Source organism: Girardinichthys multiradiatus, chromosome 5, assembly GCF_021462225.1.
Source record: "Girardinichthys multiradiatus isolate DD_20200921_A chromosome 5, DD_fGirMul_XY1, whole genome shotgun sequence".
NCBI lineage: Eukaryota > Metazoa > Chordata > Actinopteri > Cyprinodontiformes > Goodeidae > Girardinichthys > Girardinichthys multiradiatus.
Genome location: NC_061798.1, coordinates 43,095,609 through 43,112,080, shown reverse-complemented (window position 1 = coordinate 43,112,080; position 16,472 = coordinate 43,095,609). Strand labels below are relative to the sequence as shown.

The window sequence follows — 16,472 nt, the reverse complement described above, 5'->3', positions numbered from 1 at the left end:
ACCGGGAGGAGGCTCAGGGGACGGCCCAGGACACGCTGGAGGGACTATGTCTCTCGGCTGGCCTGGGAACGCCTTGGGCTCCCCCCGGAGGAGCTGAAGGAGGTGTCTGGGGAGAGGGACGTCTGGGCGTCTGTGCTGAGTCTGCTGCCCCCGCGACCCGGTCCCGGATAAAGCGGAAGACGACGAGTACGAGTATCTGTATGCCACAGAATCAGATAGTAGGAAATGAATGATGGAGTCTCTTTTACCTAAGGCAGCATAGCTGTTACGGCATTGGAAGAAACATAGATTCGGTAACAGTGTGATGGGGATACATTTAACTCCAGGTGCACAACTCACCTGGAGAGTGAGTTGTGCACTGGTCAAGTTATTTGCCTTGTTGCAACAATTTGTTTTGCAATAACTTTAGATGTCAAGCTGAAAAACTATGTTTAAACTATAGCTGTGGTGGAAAGCAATGTTAATATTGAAAGTCCCAGATATTTATGTGCAGCCTATTTAATTATTAAGCTTCCTTTATATGTGACTCAGAAGGAAACAAATGAATTAGTTCCATCCATTCATCTATTGTCTATGCACACTTATCCTTCAGGGCTACATAGTCACACACCAGACAACAATGCACGTACACACAGGGAGCACATGCAAACTCCATACGGAAAGACCCCATTCTTTAAACATTCCAAATATTCTTTAAAATTGTAATGAGGAATCATTTGGGGGATAGAAATCCCAAAATGAGGCAAACATTAATACTGGGAAATAACTGAGCTCCAGTGACATGCAAAGCTCTGTTTCTTAAATATTTCTTAATGTATTGAATTTGTAAACAAGATCAAATGATAGAATGTTTCATAACTTTCAATTAATTCTCTGCTCTTTTGCCTCTTCAAAGTCACAAAGCTAACATTTTGAATGAATGACATGACTCAGAGTTATTAAGCCGATGCTAATTTATGATGCTAGAGGTTCCCTCTTTTCCAGTTTGATCCAAATGCCCTTCTCCGGTCGCAGGATGAGCTCCCCTACCGGACGAAGGTCGTCACGTTTCTGACAAGCCTCGACGTTGAAGTTACGGAGAATGGACGCCAATACCACCTTTTCTTCCATAAGTGCAAAACGTTGGCCTGAACATCAGAATACAGCACAAATACCAATATAAGACATGACCCACTAATAAAACATGAATGTGGACACATCGAAACCCAGAATTTGTTTTTTCTCACCGATGCAGTTGCGAAGTCCAGCAGAGAAAGGGACATATGCATATGGAGGCCTTCCAGCTGAATTCTCAGGAAAAAAACGCTCCGGCCGGAACTCCTCTGGCTCTGGAAAGTATCGTGGATCACGGTGAAGACTATAGGTGATGATGATCGCATTCGCTCCTTTGGGAACCTTGAAACCATCTAAAAGTGAAAGTAAAAACCAATTCAATTTCTTTACCAATTACCAAGTGTTTTTCATATTACTAAAAGTGGCCCTAATATAATAAAACTAAGAATATATCCTGTTAAAGTCTAAACTAATGGGTCGGGCTAGGAGAGTGTTAATCCAAGAAGCAGAGACTAGGGCCTTGGTAACTCTCGAGAAGCTGCAAAGATGCACGACCCAGGAGGAAGAATATGTCCACATCTTAGTCTTTATGGAACAGTGGTGAAAAGATTGTAATCCTTGAAAGAAATCCATAACAAATTACATTTGCAAGCCACATAGTGGACACAGCACATATGTGGAAGAAGGTTCTCTGGTCAGGAAAGACAAAAATGGGCCACATTCAAAAGCTATGCATGCAGGAAGGCTAACATTGCACCTCGCCCTCTACACACCCTCCTCACAGTGAAACATGGTGGTGGCATCATCATGTTGTGGGGATGCTTTTCTTTAGCATGGACAGGAAAGCTGGTCTGAGTTGATGTGAAGATGAATGGAGGGCAATGCTAAATGAAAAACCTTTAGAGGCTGCGACAGACTTGAGACTGAGTTGGAGGCAGTAATTCATAAAGGGGCCTGAGCTACCATGGAATGGTTTAGATCAAAGTGTTAAGGTCCAATCAAAGTCCAGATCTAAATCCAAAGTCCAGATCTAAATCCAAAGTCCAGATCTAAATCCAAATGAGAATGTGTGGTAAGACTGGAAAGTTGATGCTAACACACACTCTTCATTCAAACTGACTGAACACAATAGGCAAAAAAAGCAGTTCCTAGATGTACAAAGCTGGTAGAGACATACCCTAAACAACTTGCAAGCACTGACTCTGAGTGGCAGTCAGATCATGTTTTTTCACCTTGACCAGAGTTAACCTCTGGAGAGCTCAGTCATTAAGACTACTCCCAAAAGATATGCCTGAAGGTTTATCACAAACTCATCGACCACAATAACTCCTTCATGCTCGCGTCCTTGTGAATAAATGTATCAGTTTAATCACTGTAATGTAATAAACACACACCACACACTCTCTGAGACTGTGTCTGTAAGACTGCAACATTTTCTCACACGGTGTGATAAACATCTGAGTCAACCAAAAATACCAGGATACTGTCTGTAGCAGGAAGGAAAACAGAGAAACCCCAAGTAGGGTGTACCATATGTAATAGAAAATGCTACTCACATTTTTCCTGCTGCCACTTACTGCTTTTATACAACACTGCTGATTTCTTCATCTTGTTACTTAGATTTCTTTCCAGAGTGATCGGTGTGGCGGCTTTTCCAGTAAGGTAAATGTAACAAACTTAATTTCATTTAATTGATGGCTGGTTTTGTTCAGCAGAAAGAGCTCTGAAAATGCAGACATTCTAAGGTCGATAGGCCTTTCAGAAAGGAAGCCTTGAATAGCTTTAATAATGGAAACTCCTCTGCTGATAAGTACTTACAATTAATGTTCTAGCAAGTAAATCAGGGGCTGAATTGGTTGCTTATTCTCTCATTTTTAGTACATTTTGTGGTGTATTTAGCATCATTAAAAGCTAAAAGGAAAAACTTCTGGTTCTCCATCTGTTTTAGACGTTAAGCACTTTAGTATGAAATGTGGTAGGAACTGACAGAGGCGAATTGACTCAAAGCCCAAATGGGTGCAAGTGGCTTAAACCCTTTGTCAGTTTTTGTCGTTGATACAATATCTTTATAAAATAATGTACACATAAATAAATAAATTGCATGTATAATTTGAGCTTTTTATGTATTATTTGCATTTCTTAGGCCACAGATACAAAATGTTGGTATGAACTGGTGAATGGTAAACTGAACCGGAGCCAGTAAAAAATCAAAGTAAACACAACTGTAAAAAAAAAAAAAAAGCACCTATCATGGTACATGTGTGGTTTCCCTTGAGACTGACTCTGAGGGGCAGTCAGATCATGTTTTTTCACCTTGACCAGAGTTAACCTCTGGAGAGCTCAGTCATTAAGACTACTCCCAAAAGATATTTAAACTCGCCTGAAGGTTTATCACAAACTCATCGACCACAATAACTCCTCCATCCTTGTCTCCTTGTGGATAAATGCAATGTAAAATACAACACCAGCATGTGTATTTTTTCAAACATATACTGTAAGAACACTTTAATTCAAGGGTTACTTGTCACATGTAACTCACTGAGATTGCAGACTTCACAGAGGCTTCGAGCGAAGAAAGGCACAGAAGGAAACAGCCGCAGACCCTCCTTGATGACACATTCCATGTATTTGAGCTTCTTCAGGTCCTCTGTGTTAATGGGGCGACCTGATGTACCTTTGCACAATAAATAAGACACAGTGGTAAACCCTTTTTTACAACACAATTTTCACACTAAATAGGCCTCGGTGAGAAAATAGCTGTGAAACGTAATCTTGAAGTTTTATCACAGATTCTCAGCTGGATTTAGGTCTGGAGTTTGGGTCATTCTAGCAGATTAGCATTCTCTGGACTGAACCATTTCACTGTAGCTCTGAACTCTATGTTCAGTGTTGATCTTCTGCTGGAAGGTGAACCTATGCTCTCAAATGCTCTGCAGCTTCTAACAGGTTTTCTTCCATTATTGCCCTGTGGTTAATTCCATCTCACTGCCCATCAACTCTGAAACCAGCTTCCCTGTCCCTGCTGAAGAAAAGCATCTTCGCAGTATGATGCTGCCACTACCATGTTTCAAGGTGTGAATAGTGTTTTCAGCATTATGTTCAGTATTAGTTTCAACCAAAAATGCATTTTGTATGTTGGCAAGAAAGTTGTGTTTTGGTCTTCTCTGACCAGAGCCCCTTTTACCATATTTGCTCTGTCTTCTTATATGACGTGTTATAAACTGTAAAGAGGTCCTTTTATGGCTTGTGTTCAACAATGGCTGTGCATGCAAGGGTTCTTTCTGGGGTCCCTGGCTACCTTTCACGTTCCAAAAACATGGCTGTTAGGTTTATTGGTCTCTTAGGAATGAATGTGTGCTTTCATGGTTGTTTGTACTGTATGTCTTTGTGTTTCCCAGTGATAGACTGGTGACCTGTCCAGGGTACCCTGCCTCTTCCCCAACGACCACTGAAGATAGGCACCAGCCTATCAAGGACCAGCAGGTATAGACAATGGATGGATATATGTATTCTTTTACTTCAGTTCATAATTATGTGCTCCTTTGTGTTGGTATCATGTAATATCCCTTAAAAGCACATTTTAGTTCTTGGCTGTAACATCAGAAAATGTGAAAAAGTCAAAGAGCTACTTTTGCAAGGCACTGTGTGTTAGGTAAGGAAATTTGCTTCAGGTTTAAAGAGGAAATGGAGCTTTTGTGTACAGGATTTAATTATGGCTTATTAATGCTCCTGCACTTTAGGGCATCTTTGGTTTTTTCAGCTGTTACAAAATTAACATTTACTGCAGCTCAAAGGTCTTTTTGCTCAAACTGTAGAAAACTGCATGGAAGCACAGTACATTATACCACACTGCAGACAATTGTTTTTAATGAGTAGAATTATATGTATTTTTAACAAAAGGTTGTCATAGTTGTTAAACTTATGGAAGAACAAATGAGTCGGAATAAATATAAGTCAAAAACCCTAGGCCTAGAATATAAAAAAAAAAAAGAAGAATGGGCCATAATGACATTACCAAACACTTCCTGCAGCTCTTGTTGAACTTTTTGTTGCACCTCAGGATGGGATCCCAGCAGGTGGAGGACCCAGTTCATGGAGGCAGCCGTAGTGTCATGACCCTGGAAAACATAAACAGTTAAATGTATCTATAGCTGCTTAGGTTCATGTTTTTCTATCACAAAAACACTTATTTGTCCAACTACCAACCTCAAACATAAAGGTGTCCACTTCCTCTTGGATGTCCTGATGACTCAACTTGTTGCCGTCTTCATCTGTGGTCTTCAGGAGCATGTCCAGAAAGGCCTGTCGCTTCCTCTTGCCGTGGTCAGAGTCATTGTCTGATTCAATGTAGGACATGTTTTCAGACCTTTCTCTTATAACCTGCTCATAGAGATTTTTAAAGATGCTGTTAAAGTTTCAATTTTCTGAATGATGGAATTCAAATAATGCATTTGATGTTTAGCCATCCTCTCACCACTAGCTCAGTAACTCACTTTATAGGTAAAGGAATGGAGGATCTTCAGAGTCTGGTCATGCTTCTTGCCCTCACCAAAGTAGTAGTAAATAAAGTCAGGCCAAAACCAAGGTGTCCTCTGTCTGTGACTGACAATGTCACTCATTCTGAAGGTGAAAGACATTGCTGAGCCTTCTGATCAGATGTTATTTTCTCAGATTTTGCACTTGTGTGAAAGGAAACTGAAACGCATACCTGTATACACATTTAACATACTCTGATTCCGAATCACTCTGTGCGTAAATTTTCCTTCCCATTGCAGTTTCTGAACAAAGAAATTTTGTAGATCAAGATAAACGTTTCTACATCATCACACACACATACATGCGCAAATCTTTGCACTATTGTTTGAAATAGTTTAATATGCAATTACATTACCAAAAGTATTTGTCTCCCTACATGTACATGATCTTTGATGACTTCCTATTCTTAATTTATACGGTCCAATTTGTTGTTAGACCCATAGTTGCCAGCAATAGCAACTTTAACTATTCTGTAAACATCTTCCACAAGGTTTAGGAGTGTGTTTATAGTTGAATGGGAAAACCAGAATTGCAGCCTCTGCTCTAATTCATCCTAAAGGTGTTCAAGAAGGTTGAGGTCAGGACTCTTTGCAGGACAGTCAAGTTTCTCCTGACCAAACATTATACACCTGTAGCCATGGAAATGATTGTAACACCAGAATCCATTGATTTGGTGGTGGGACCCGACGGCAATATAGTAAATATCTGGTTTTAAATCCATGCAGTAAAGTAAGTAAAACGTGTAATACAATAAGAACAGAGTGTTCTGAAAAACCATTCAACCTAAAATTACTTGAAAATAGTACAAACTCAAAATTTGAAGTTGCTAAAAAAAAATTCTAATGACCTCTGTTTGACAAAACTGAGAAAACTATTTGGTGTTATTCAGGGGGCCCAAAAAGGGATTTACAAAAAAGAATAACTCATAATTTATTTTTAGGGTATGAGTGCAAAACAAAAAACAAGAATCAAAGTTTTCTTCAAAAATGATCTAAATTACAACAAAAAGCAACTCATGAGAGTGAACCAACTAGTTGAAGGTCAAATTGAAAGATCCAAAGAAACTGAAGTGAATCAGAATCAGAATCAGAATCAGAAAAGCTTTATTGCCAAGTACGTTTTTGGACATACAAGGAATTTGTTTTGGCGTAGTCGGTGCAATACAGTACAAATTAAACAGTATAAACATATCTACAATATAATATAAATATATGTGCACAGTTTTAAGTGAGTGAGAGTAAATATAGAGCAGTATAAGATGCAAGAGCAATACAACAGTGCAGGTGATCATTGTGCAAGTAAAGCAGTGCAAGTAAAGCAGGAGTCCAAGCTGAGCGTTAATGTAACACATAGAGTTACAAGTTACAAGTGTCCTGTCAGCAAAAAAAGGGGGGGTGTGGGGGAAAGGGACAGTGTCAGGGTGGTTTCCGGGCTTTGTTAACCAGGCTGGTGGCAGATGGGAAAAAACTGTTCTTGTGGCGTGAGGTTTTGGTCCGGATGGACCGCAGCCTCCTGCCAGAGGGGAGAGTCTCAAAGAGTCTGTGACCGGGGTGGGAGGGATCAGCCAGAATCTTCCCTGCCCGCTTCAGGGTCCTGGAGGTGTACAGTTCCTGGAGCGACAGTAGACTGCAGCCAATCACCTTCTCAGCAGACCGAATGACACGCTGCAGCCTGCCCTTATCCTTGGCTGTAGCAGCGGCGTACCAGATGGTGATGGAGGAGGTGAGGATGGACTCAATGATGGCTGTGTAGAAGTGCACCATCATAGTCTTTGGCAGGTTGAATTTCTTCAGCTGCCGCAGGAAGAACATCCTCTGCTGGGCTTTCTTGATGAGGGAGCTGATGTTTGGCTCCCACTTGAGATCCTGGGAGATGATGGTTCCCAGGAAGCGGAAAGATTCCACAGTGTCAATTGTGGAGTCACAGAGGGTGATGGGGGCAGGTGGGGCTGGGTTCTGCCTGAAGTTCACAACCATCTCCACTGTCTTTAGAGCGTTGAGCTCAAGATTGTTCTGGCTGCACCAGTCCAACAGATGGTCCACCTCCCATCTGTACGCAGACTCGTCACCATCAGAGATGAGTCCGATCAGGGTGTTGTCGTCCGCAAACTTCAGAAGCTTGACAGACTGGTGACTGGAGGTGCAGCTGTTGGTGTACAGGGAGAAGAGCAGAGGAGAGAGAACACAGCCTTGGGGGGAACCGGTGCTGATGGTCAGGGAGTCAGAGACGTGCTTCCCCAGCCTCACGCGCTGCTTCCTGTCAGACAGGAAGTCAGTGATCCACCTGCAGGTGGAGTCGGGCACACTCAGCTGGGAGAGCTTCTCCTGTAGCAAAACCAAGCAGACACCAGCTTTTAAATCTCCCTCTTATTCATCATTGGCTGCAGCTTCTGGGTGGGTGGTGCAGTCCAAGCGTCCTCCAGCCAATCATCTTTGAAAAGGTAAACCTTGGAGGCTCTTCTGGGGGTCCACCAGCAGAGGGAGGTAGCTAAACTGGAGATGTAGCAGCAGGACGACCCTTCCCACACGTAAAGGCAGTACAGAAAAAAAGACAAACCCCCACAAGAGGATGGAGGCAGGTCTGGTCTGGGGCCATAACAGAGGCCCTGTCCCAATACCGGCATTTCCACCCTTGTGTCCCTGAATTGCGCGTTCCTGTTGATGGGTTCGAGTCCATAGTGTGACCCAATTCTCCAGAGTGGTCCTTAGCCCCGACCCTTTTGTGCCCTCAATCCGCCCTTTGGCGAAGCCCGCATCTAAGCGGACTTCGCCGAAGTATATTACCCACAATTCACTGCTGCAGATGACGTTCTGAGCAAATACCAATCACAACCGTCAACGTAACCAGCCATCAAATCAGAATAATAAGAACTGCGTAAACTTTAGACAGCAAGCCGACAAATACTGGTCCTTCTCAAAATATTAGCATATTGTGATAAAGTTCATTATTTTCCATAATGTCATGATGAAAATTTAACATTCATATATTTTAGATTCATTGCACACTAACTGAAATATTTCAGGTCTTTTATTGTCTTAATACGGATGATTTTGGCATACAGCTCATGAAAACCCAAAATTCCTATCTCACAAAATTAGCATATTTCATCCGACCAATAAAAGAAAAGTGTTTTTAATACAAAAAACGTCAACCTTCAAATAATCATGTACAGTTATACACTCAATACTTGGTCGGGAATCCTTTGGCAGAAATGACGGCTTCAATGCGGCGTGGCATGGAGGCAATCAGCCTGTGGCACTGCTGAGGTCTTATGGAGGCCCAGGATGCTTCGATAGCGGCCTTTAGCTCATCCAGAGTGTTGGGTCTTGTGTCTCTCAACGTTCTCTTCACAATATCCCACAGATTCTCTATGGGGTTCAGGTCAGGAGAGTTGGCAGGCCAATTGAGCACAGTGATACCATGGTCAGTAAACCATTTACCAGTGGTTTTGGCACTGTGAGCAGGTGCCAGGTCGTGCTGAAAAATGAAATCTTCATCTCCATAAAGCTTTTCAGCAGATGGAAGCATGAAGTGCTCCAAAATCTCCTGATAGCTAGCTGCATTGACCCTGCCCTTGATATAAAACACAGTGGACCAACACCAGCAGCTGACACGGTACCCCAGACCATCATTGACTGTGGGTACTTGACACTGGACTTCTGGCATTCTGGCATTTCCTTCTCCCCAGTCTTCTTCCAGACTCCGGAACCTTGATTTCCGAATGACATGCAGAATTTGCTTTCATCCGACAAAAGTACTTTGGACCACTGAGCAACAGTCCAGTGCTGCTTCTCTGTAGCCCAGGTCAGGCGCTTCTGCCGCTGTTTCTGGTTCAAAAGTGGCTTGACCTGGGGAATGCGGCACCTGTAGCCCATTTCTTGCACACGCCTGTGCACGGTGGCTCTGGATGTTTCTACTCCAGACTCAGTCCACTGCTTCCGCAGGTCCCCCAAGGTCTGGAATCAGCCCTTCTCCACAATCTTCCTCAGGGTCCGGTCACCTCTTCTCGTTGTGCAGCGTTTTCTGCCACACTTTTTCCTTCCCACAGACTTCCCACTGAGGTGCCTTGATACAGCACTCTGGGAATAGCCTATTCGTTCAGAAATTTCTTTCTGTGTCTTACCCTCTTGCTTGAGGGTGTCAATAGTGGCCTTCTGGACAGCAGTCAGGTCGGCAGTCTTACCCATGAGTGGGGTTTTGAGTGATGAACCAGGCTGGGAGTTTTAAAGGCCTCAGGAATCTTTTACAGGTGTTTAGAGTTAACTCGTTGATTCAGATGATTAGGTTCATAGCTCGTTTAGAGACCCTTTAATGATATGCTAATTTTGTGAGATAGGAATTTTGGGTTTTCATGAGCTGTATGCCAAAATCATCCGTATTAAGACAATAAAAGACCTGAAATATTGCAGTTAGTGTGCAATGAATCTAAAATATATGAATGTTAAATTTTCATCATGACATCATGGAAAATAATGAACTTTATCACAATATGCTAATATTTTGAGAAGGACCTGTATATTTTTTTTACCGGTTTTCCAGGCTCAACATTGTAAGATACCACTGGGTTCAGAGTGAGTCTGGGCAGTCAGTAGGTCATAACACTGAAGTTACCTTTCAAACAAACACTGACGCGGCGAGAGTCTGGTGTATAAGCCTCCGTCACTTCCTGCACTTTCTTCTCCTCAAAACAATTGCTTGTTGCAACATGACTGTGAAAACCGTGCTGGTTCCCGCCCTTTTTGATGTTGCAGTTATGGTACAGAGGTGCAAGTCGATGACGTAACCCCTACTGTCCCAATTCTCCAATTTTGCAGGTTGTAACCTGCGCACTTCGACCCCTACATGCACTTGTACAAAGTAAACACTTCATAGAGGGGCGTAGGGTGTAGTGTGGGTATTGGGACAGGGCCAGAGTCTCTCTTGCTCTTAGCTCTCCTCTTTGTCTTTCTTCTGCTTTAGTACCTCAAAAGCCAGTCGGAGCCATTAGTCTTGTTTTTTGTTTCAAGACAGGTGGACAGGGTTGAACAAAACAGTGTAACAGATGTTATGTCTTTTATAAGAGCCACTGTGTTGGCAGAATGTGCTTTGGTATATCTTTATGAAAAAGGCAAAAACTTGAATGTATCTGAAATGCATTTACAATAGGAATTGTTCAAATAAAGAATAAGTGAGCTCCAAATTCAATAGCATTATCAAAGATCACGGATCTTTTATTGCCATACCAACTGACATTTATATGTTTATGGTCTGAAATTTGGCCTCAAGTAATAGTTACATAAGTAAAAACACAGTTAAATGGTGAAGCTGAAATTAGCTTCGCAAAGTACCAAATACACATGTAAAAACAAGAGTTAGTTCTTTATTTTACACCTATAAAGGAGTAAAATATTGCACCTTTGGTGGGTGAAGTGTTTAGTTTTTTTGGATTACATCTGCACAAGCTCTGGTTTGATCCAGTTTGATCCAGTTTTGAAAAAGCAAAACATCCGCAATCATTAGAGACTCCATTGGAAGATTATCATTTCATTTTAAAAAGGTGATATCTACTCACCGCAGATTATGTCCAGTGCACAGAGGGTGATGTCACTGAAGCAGTTGAAAGAACCTTTTCCTGCCTTCTTCTCCAGCTTCTCCACCAGAATCTCTGCTTGTTCATTCATTACTTGCAAAAAGTCAGTGAGGATGGAAAAGTGGAAGGTTGGTGTCAGAATCTTTCTTCTCTGTCGCCACTTTTGCCCAGTGCTGAATAAAGGACATAAATTAGTCTTATCTATAACACTGCTCCAAATTATAAGTATAACTTTTTTGGCAAAGTAAAACGAATTTATAATATTTGTGAAAAGTGCCATTAGCTGTTTTATACATCCCTTTATCAGATTCCTCCTGAATTTCTGCAACACTGATACAAATCTCAAATCAGACTGATATCGTATTTATATTTTGTTAGTTGTCATATATCATCCATATTAATGATCTGTTCTGCTTATGTGATGACATTACCTGGTTAAAAGGCCAGTTCCAAGCCAAGGATGAAGAAATGTGTATGCAAAAGCCTTGTCAAGGTGAACAGGGTTACTCAGAATTTTCTACAGAAGAAAAATTGGTAAATCACAAAGGTAATACTTATCAACTACATTTGTTACAAATGACTGCGAAAAACATCTTTTTAGAGCTCAGCTGAACTCTAGACTCCTAGCCTGGCCGGCAGAAACAGGTTTGAGTTAGACGGAAGGTCTGTGAAGCTATTCAGCTAGAACCAGACTGGGTGGGGATTAAATTATTTTGTCACTACAACCCCACATGCCTCATCAAAAGTGTGAAACTGGGTAAAAAACCATCCCAAATGGATGGTTAAACCTCCCACAGACTGTTGAACTCAGTAAATGCTTCCAGCTTTCTTTTCATTTCAACTATTATTTATACAAATGAAGAGCATAGCTTGTGTTTTAATAAATATTTTACAGTACCCACTTTTGACAGAAGAAAACCCAGAAATCAGTTTCTCAGATAATTTGTAATAAAAAATGATTTTCTTATACTGAAATGTTATTTTATGGCCAAACAATCATAGGAAAGACTGCTGACTTGACAGTTGTCCAGCAGGCACTCATTGACACCCTCCACATTGAGGGTGAGCCACAAAAAGGTCACTGTTAAAGAAGGTAATTGTTCACAGTTGTTCATCCAAGCAACCTTTATTATAATATTGGGCCCAGAAGGCCCAGAAGACACTGTACTTTCTGAGGCAACTCAAGAAGTACAACCTTCCACAGGAGCTGCTGATCATCTTCTACACTGCCATAATTCAGTCTGCCCTGTCTTTGTCTCCTGTCTCAGTGTGGTTTGGCTCATCCACAAAACAGCACAGGTCCATAATGCAATGAACAACTAGGTCTGCAGAGCGAATCATTAGGGCTGACCTCTGAATATCTCTGCAGACCCCACACACCCTATAAACTGTTTAGACTTTTAACTTCTGTCAAAATAAGGTGAGTTTTGTTGAATTAAAGCTGTTGCTTTCTCCTGCCAAAGCTCTACTAATTAAAGAAAGCATATAAAATTCTAGTTAAGTTGTGGACATTCAATTATTTAAGTCACAGTACTGTTGGTTTTTCATTGGTGGTAAAAAGTCTTACTAGGATTGATCCCACATTATCTTCTCTTGTGTATATGTGTACATCTTAACGATAATGTCTTATTTCCATTCATACTGACAAAAAAAATCTTCACTAAGAGCAAAGTGTACCAGAGTCAAATTCCTTGTCTGTGTGCACAAACTTGGCAATAAAGCTGATTCTGATGTTGAGTGGAAGGACAAACCGTGGTGAATAAAGGTGCACAAGCAACAGGGATAACAACAGCCTTCAGAGGACTGTGAGGATTTCATTTGTGGCAGGATTTTCCACCTGGCCTCGCTTGCAAAAATACAAATTGGTTTATTTAGCATGGTATCATTGTGTTTGATTGGCCAGAAATCTCAACTGACCTAAACCACATCGCTGTTAAGAAGGAAGATGAGACACAAGACCCAACAATCCAGATGAGTTGAAGGCCACAATCAAGGCAACCCTGGCTTCCTTAACACCTAAGCAGTGTCACAGAAAGAGTCCACATTGCACAGATGCAATGATTTATGCAAAAAGACCCCCAACCAAGTATTAAGTGCATAATCTGGACTGCATAATTTAATCCCCAACCAGTCTGCACAATTTTTCAAAACACTGCCATGTCTGCATTGAAAATCTGTATGCTAAAAAATCAAAATTGAAAGAAATACATGCTTGAATTATGTTACTTCATATGTAAAATGAAATCATGTATTATATAAATTTTTGTTTTTGTATCTGCTAACTTTTCAGTGATATTATAATGTTCTTGTGATGCATCTGTATTTTCTGCTGGTTCTATAAATGTGTGAACATACCTCAACAGTCTCAGCATGAAAAAGGACAACAAATGGAATTGGTCCAACCCAGATTTTAAACAATGGTGCATCTTTGAATTGGTATGTAAAATCCACAATTTGATTAAAGAACTCTGAAACAAGGTGCAGAAGGAAACTGTTTAAGATGGAAATTTGCCTCATATTAAGTTCCTCTTGCATGTTGAGTGCTTTCTTACCTCCTGCGTTGGGTTTGAATATTAATGCATCTCCAATGAAGGGATATGAGAAACCCGTGCCAGGAATAGGCTTCATCTCAAACCATTTATGGAGGTAACTGCTCAGCGGCTTGTAGGTAATGTAGATCAGAGCTGCAATGAAAATGCTAGCTCCAAGGAACGGTAAGCTGTAACTTCCAAGTAAAACTGCCATGTTTTTCTCCTGCAGCCTGCATGTATAGCTTAAGTGCTAAGAAATCAGCACCAGCCTGTGCTTGTGTGTCCTGAAAAATAATAGGATGAGACAATAGGCACTGCTTTCACTGCTCCTCCCCTCTGGTCAATCTATTGATGTCTCACTGGGTAAAAGTTCATTTTATATTACATTTATTTGCCATCAGGTAGATTGGTATTTTTTTTCTTGAATACCTTTAAATAAACTGGTCATATACAACAGTGGGTATATTCAAATAAATGCAAAAATGTGAAAAAATAAAGTTGGCTTTATTTAAAGAAATTATGCAATAAATGTGTTAATCATTAATGTTGCACTGCTGCAGACTGGACCTGATCAAGAACTTTGTCCAATTCATTATCTCAATAAGAGAAACATCAACATTTCGTACCATGTCAAACCTGACTGGTTAATATGTTACTGCCTTATCTCTGTGTTGTTGAACTTTTATGACTTTTACAGTTGATTGCTAATACATTTGGCTTCAAGTACAATAAAATGCATTTGTCTAACAGCGCTTTGGGGGGCTTTAAAGATTGTTTTTTTTAGCATACTTTGCTGTAATTTTCATGAAGAAGCAACATTTTCTGATGTGCAAAAATTCAGACTTCCACCTTTAAATGTTTCTGCATTACTTGGTGTCTCCTGGGTATAACCAGGAATTTTGGTAAACAAACACAACTTATCATCAGTCAGTCAGTCATTTTCTACTGCTTATTCCATAGTGGGTAGCCGGGCAGTTGGTGCCTATATCCAGCAGTCTATGGGCGAGAGGCAGGGTACACCCTGGACAGGTCGCCAGTCCATCGCAGGGCAACACACAAACAACCATGCACACACTCCATACACCTAAGGGCAATTTAGAGTGACCAATTAACCTGACAGGCATGTCTTTGAACTGTGGGAGGAAGCCGGAGTACCCGGTGAGAACCCACGCATGCACAGGGAGAACATGCAAACTCCATGCAGCTTATTGTCTCTTAGATATTAGTAGAAGGCATGCCCTGGAGAATATGTCGAGGGCAAATTGATATAGTGATATCTATAGAACTTGAAAAAAGCAGTCAAGAAGGATTATAAGAAAAAGGGTGATGACAAAAGAGGCAGGCATGGGCAAATACTGACTGGCCAGATAAGCTAACCTCTCACTGCTTCTGCAGAATTTCATCAGATCTTATTTTCTTCAAAGTTCTGAGGTTCAGCGTAAAGTTTCCAACGATTATAATAATTACATAAGTTGTGCCATCTGTTGGTGTTGGTCCACTGTGGTTTGTCAAGTCCAAAGTTGGCGCAGCAGTCTACTGGGACGTTTTAAAGCACTTACAACTTAAGCCTGAAATTCTTTAAAGTGATATATTATTTTATTGCTTCTGATGGGATATGAGACCAGTATATCTCAAAAATATTTTAAAAAGATATATTTTTGCTTGCCTTTCAGGGCTTCAACATAAGGAGTTTCAATTTTGAATACAATAATTTTTATGTTTTCTTTTCCATTTTGTTAAAAAGATGACATGTCACAAATTATTTAATTCAATTTCAATTCAATTCAGTTTATTTATATTGCGCCAATTCACAACACATGTCGTCTCAAGGCACTTCACAAAAGTCAGGTACATACATTCCAATTAATCCTAACTGTCAAACAGTGCAGTCAGATTCAGTTATTTATTCAAATTGGATAAAACAATTTTCTATCTAAGGAAACCCAGCAGATTGCATCGAGTCAGAGATTTGTAGCAGTTACTCCTGGATGAGCATGTAGAGACAGTGGACAGTCACTGGTGTTGACTTTGAAGCAATCCCTCATACTGAGCATGCATGGAGCATGCATTTATACCCTTCTTACTAATCAAATAAGGTGTCTATTGATATTATAGCAGTCAAACCCTTTTTAGATTTTCTACCCAGCTTTTTGCTTGTTTTCACTGATATTTTCACAATTTATCCGTGACGGTAAGGTTGGAAGGTCCCATTTCTATCACCCTTATCCTCAGTGCCTTCCACAGATTATCACCTTAATATTTAGCTCCCTCTAAAGATTCTCACGCTAATCTTCAGCTCCCTCCACAGATTCTCACTCTAATCCTTAGCTTCCTCCACAGATTCTCAATCAGATTCAAGTTCAGACTCGCTGTGCCACTCCAAAACATTGATATTACTCCCAGTGAGAAGAAATATTTTTGGTAAAATTAAAGGGTTACTTTTACACTAAAGCTGCTAGAGGTATGAATAATTTGGGGCTTAACTGTAGTTGTCTAGCTAGCAATCTGTCTATCTAGTTAGCTAGAGAAGAAGCAAGCTAGATCAAGTGGGCTATCTAGATATTTGTCTATTGAATAAATGTCAAAGAAATAGCTGCTTGCGCTACATGGCTCAATAAATACCTCTAAACAAGTGTTTTTAATTAAACCTTAAATGTATTTTTTTGTTTAAAAAAACAATGTGCAAACATACTCCACTTAAGACACATATTTTGCACACATTTAATTTCCATGTGGCTTAATATAATTTATATTAGAAATGTGAAAAGAAATGTGAAAGGGTC

At 40.6% G+C, this 16,472-nt stretch overlaps 1 protein-coding gene across 1 annotated transcript; it reads right to left on the bottom strand.

Annotated features, from left to right (window-relative positions):
* Positions 1-482: 482 nt before the first annotated feature.
* On the bottom strand, positions 483-14,114 carry LOC124868668 (cytochrome P450 4V2). The gene is made up of 11 exons (XM_047366162.1): positions 13,711-14,114; positions 13,514-13,626; positions 11,590-11,675; positions 11,141-11,331; positions 5,762-5,831; positions 5,547-5,673; positions 5,260-5,433; positions 5,069-5,171; positions 3,593-3,727; positions 1,227-1,406; positions 483-1,127 (listed from the first exon to the last, which is right to left on the bottom strand). Exons 1-11 carry the CDS (start codon positions 13,901-13,903, stop codon positions 955-957), a joined length of 1,545 nt encoding a protein of 514 aa, XP_047222118.1. The 5' UTR covers positions 13,904-14,114; the 3' UTR covers positions 483-954.
* Between the last annotated feature and the right edge of the window lie 2,358 nt (positions 14,115-16,472).

What these genes read in the sequence shown, in the direction of transcription:
- LOC124868668 (XM_047366162.1), bottom strand. Translation starts at nt 13,903, where the DNA reads ATGGCAGTTTTACTTGGAAGTTACAGCTTACCGTTCCTTGGAGCTAGC. An exon ending in TGCACTGGACATAATCTGCG is followed by an intron (nt 5,832 to 11,140) that starts GTGAGTAGATAT and finishes TTCTTTGTTCAG; the next exon opens with AAACTGCAATGGGAAGGAAA. An exon ending in TCCATTCCTTTACCTATAAA is followed by an intron (nt 5,434 to 5,546) that starts GTGAGTTACTGA and finishes CTCTATGAGCAG; the next exon opens with GTTATAAGAGAAAGGTCTGA.